This window comes from Drosophila elegans, unplaced genomic scaffold, assembly GCF_018152505.1.
Source record: "Drosophila elegans isolate 14027-0461.03 unplaced genomic scaffold, ASM1815250v1 contig_814, whole genome shotgun sequence".
In the NCBI taxonomy this organism is placed as follows: Eukaryota; Metazoa; Arthropoda; class Insecta; order Diptera; family Drosophilidae; genus Drosophila; species Drosophila elegans.
In genome coordinates this window covers 3,972,512-3,975,276 of record NW_024546167.1, presented here as the reverse complement: position 1 = coordinate 3,975,276, position 2,765 = coordinate 3,972,512, and the positions used below count along the sequence as shown (strand labels likewise).

Below are 2,765 nucleotides of genomic sequence, written 5' to 3'. Positions count from 1 at the left end.
TGGAATTAATAAAATGAATCAATTGATATAAAAAATGTGTCAAGTTATAATGGAAATTGAAACGAAAAAAAAATAATATAAAAAAAATACATAATTTTTTATTGGAATACTTTTTATACTTTTATCTACATGTTTTACAATTTGTTGGAATTTAAGAAAAAATACTAAAATAACATATCACAACTTTACATTTTTACGAAAAAACCATTTTTTTCCCCTTAATATATAAACACAATATTGGTGATACAAATTTGTTAAAATATGGCATTGTTGGGACTTAAGAAAAAACTCCGCAAAAACAATTGTTAAAATTAAACCTAAAACCGTGACCGACACTTTAATGACATTTTTCCAGCCGCAATCAAAATGGCTATGCAAATAAATGAAAACTGCGTACAATCACCAACAGCTGGCCGGATTCAACTGCAGAACCTCCCATTAGCACAATCGCCTGCTAGCTGTCGCCATGAACACGTTCCCGAGTACCGCATGCGGATGGATGGTGTTCCTGCCCCTGGTCCTGATGCAGCAGGACACTCAAACAGCCAACTGGCAGGCTCAAATCGAGCTGGAGCTGCAGGAGCAGCCAGAGCCAGACAAGCTGGCCTATTGCCGGGCCCTCCAGCAGCAGCAGCAGATGCTGCGGATATCGCTCCGCAGCACTGGATGTGCCGCCATTCTGAACAACGAGCTCGCCGTGACAGGCAAAATGCTACTCGAGACTCAACCGCGCTGCTGGCCCGGATGGGGGCTCTTTGGAGGACGGTGCCGCAAGTTAGCCTGAATAGTGTGCGGAGTGTTCAAGGGGCTATTGAAGAGCATAAGCAAATTCTCGAAACTTTATGCAAACAATAATAAAAAACACAATGGCAAATTGCGCAGAGGTCCAGGTTTTTGAGTTCGCTGCCATAAAACTCAAGCATCCATCATATATTCGTGTGTTAACCGTAATCAAGAAATGGTTCGTTCGTTATGTGTATACACGTCATGTTGACCTGTCAGCCCGCCTCGGGCAAATAACAACAATAGCCGACGGATGAAGAGCTGAAAGAGCCGTGTCGGCCATTTTTGTTTATCAACCTTCCGTATGGAAAAAAATTTCCAAAAGGAGTCAATCAACTTCCGCTTTGGCGTTGCCTCTTTTTCTTTTGGCTGTTTGGCCAGTTAGTCTATGGATTCTTTCCTTTAGTGTTTCGCATGGTTGCCATCGCCACTAAAACGCCAAAGCACCGAGTGTCAATCCGACAATCTGTACAAACCCGTAACGAAATGTTGGCGCCCCTAAATACTCCGTGTTATGAGTGGTTTCGTTATGCGATTCTGAAAAGATGTGAATTTAATACCTCCCCAAAGCGTGTGGAATTTATACATGACAGCGGGATATTACTGTTTACTTTTCAAGTTGTGGTGAAAACAATATTATTTCACTGTGTTTTTAAATCGAGTGAATGTGTGGTAATTCGACGGTAATGTTGTCAGCCTTGGTAATTGCACAATTTCTAACTAAATTAGTTTTGCAAATCACGTTATCTTTAAGTTTTTCTACAACTTATTAATATGTGAACATTTAAAGTTATATTTTATATAATAAAAGGCCTCATAACACATTCTGGTTTTCTATTTGACTTTTAAGATCAGTTCTAATTGTCAACACCTTTTACGCAAAAATCTGACAAAATCTCAATGTTTTACTTAAGTTTTAAATCTTCTTAGATGTAAAATAAACGAGTTTCCCAAATTTTTTTGTTATAAGCTTTGGCCCTCTGTACAAAGTCTGGTTTCTTAGCTTAATTTTGGATATGATTGGTACACAATAACTTAATTGTTGCTTCAAAATTAGGTGCTCTTAAGCAAATTAAGGTTCACTAAAACTAACAAAAGTTGCTTTATTTAGTTTTAATAAAATTGGGTTTCAGCTTAAACGTCAAATTGTATAGCTCAGTTTTTCTCTTAACAAATAAAACCCGTATATGTTACGTAAAGAAAATGGTAATGACAGTTGGCTGACGCACGTTAAAAGTGCTCTTGCATTTGATTCAATGCTATCTGCAGTAACAACCCCATTTGGCCCAACTGGCAAACTTTAAGCCGCTCCCATTGCGAAAGGACTCGGAGTCCTCCTGTTCAGGCACTAACGAAGCAGAACGGCGAATAGTTACGCAAAATTGCCGACGACCGCGCGTTGTTACGCGCCACGTGGTCCCACAAAGTTGCACTTGCCATCGGAATCGACTCACAATGCACTGCATCTCAGTCGCAGTCGCAGTCACAGCCGCAGTCACAGTCACAGTCACAGTGTCTTGTATTTTCCACCGCACTGCCGACGAAAGTTTTTATTGGCCAAATTCCCTGCTGCTGTTCGCGTTGCAGTTTTCAGTCAGTGAACAAATCTTGACCTACTACGTGAGTTAACTTGGCCATTTAGAAAAAAACTTTACCAATAAAAATTCCATCGACCAGCTAAATATATATTTCTACAGCCATAATCAAATGTTAAGATACATAAATGTTTTTGAAGTGTAGATTCAACTAAAAAAAAATACTTTAAATTCACTCAAGTTCAAATCGTAAAAAAGACATTTCTGACTGTCACAGAAAGTTTTCCAAACGTAGTTGTTTTCATGTTTAAACATTTTTAATATAATAAATTCAATTTTTTGTTTTTAGCTTACATTTTTATTTATAAAAAATCTAAAGAATATTTTTAAAATGCAAAATTATCTTTATACCAATAGGCGTGATTACATGCGTCCAATAATACAAAT

At 37.9% G+C, this 2,765-nt stretch overlaps 1 protein-coding gene across 1 annotated transcript; it reads left to right on the top strand.

Moving 5' to 3' along the window:
* Positions 1 to 466: 466 nt before the first annotated feature.
* LOC108134489 lies at positions 467 to 784 on the top strand. The gene has a single exon (XM_017254808.1). It carries the CDS (start codon positions 467 to 469, stop codon positions 782 to 784), a length of 318 nt encoding a protein of 105 aa, XP_017110297.1.
* Positions 785 to 2,765: the final 1,981 nt, after the last annotated feature.

Coding starts and splice junctions, on each gene's coding strand:
- LOC108134489 (XM_017254808.1), top strand. CDS start 467: ATGAACACGTTCCCGAGTACCGCATGCGGATGGATGGTGTTCCTGCCC.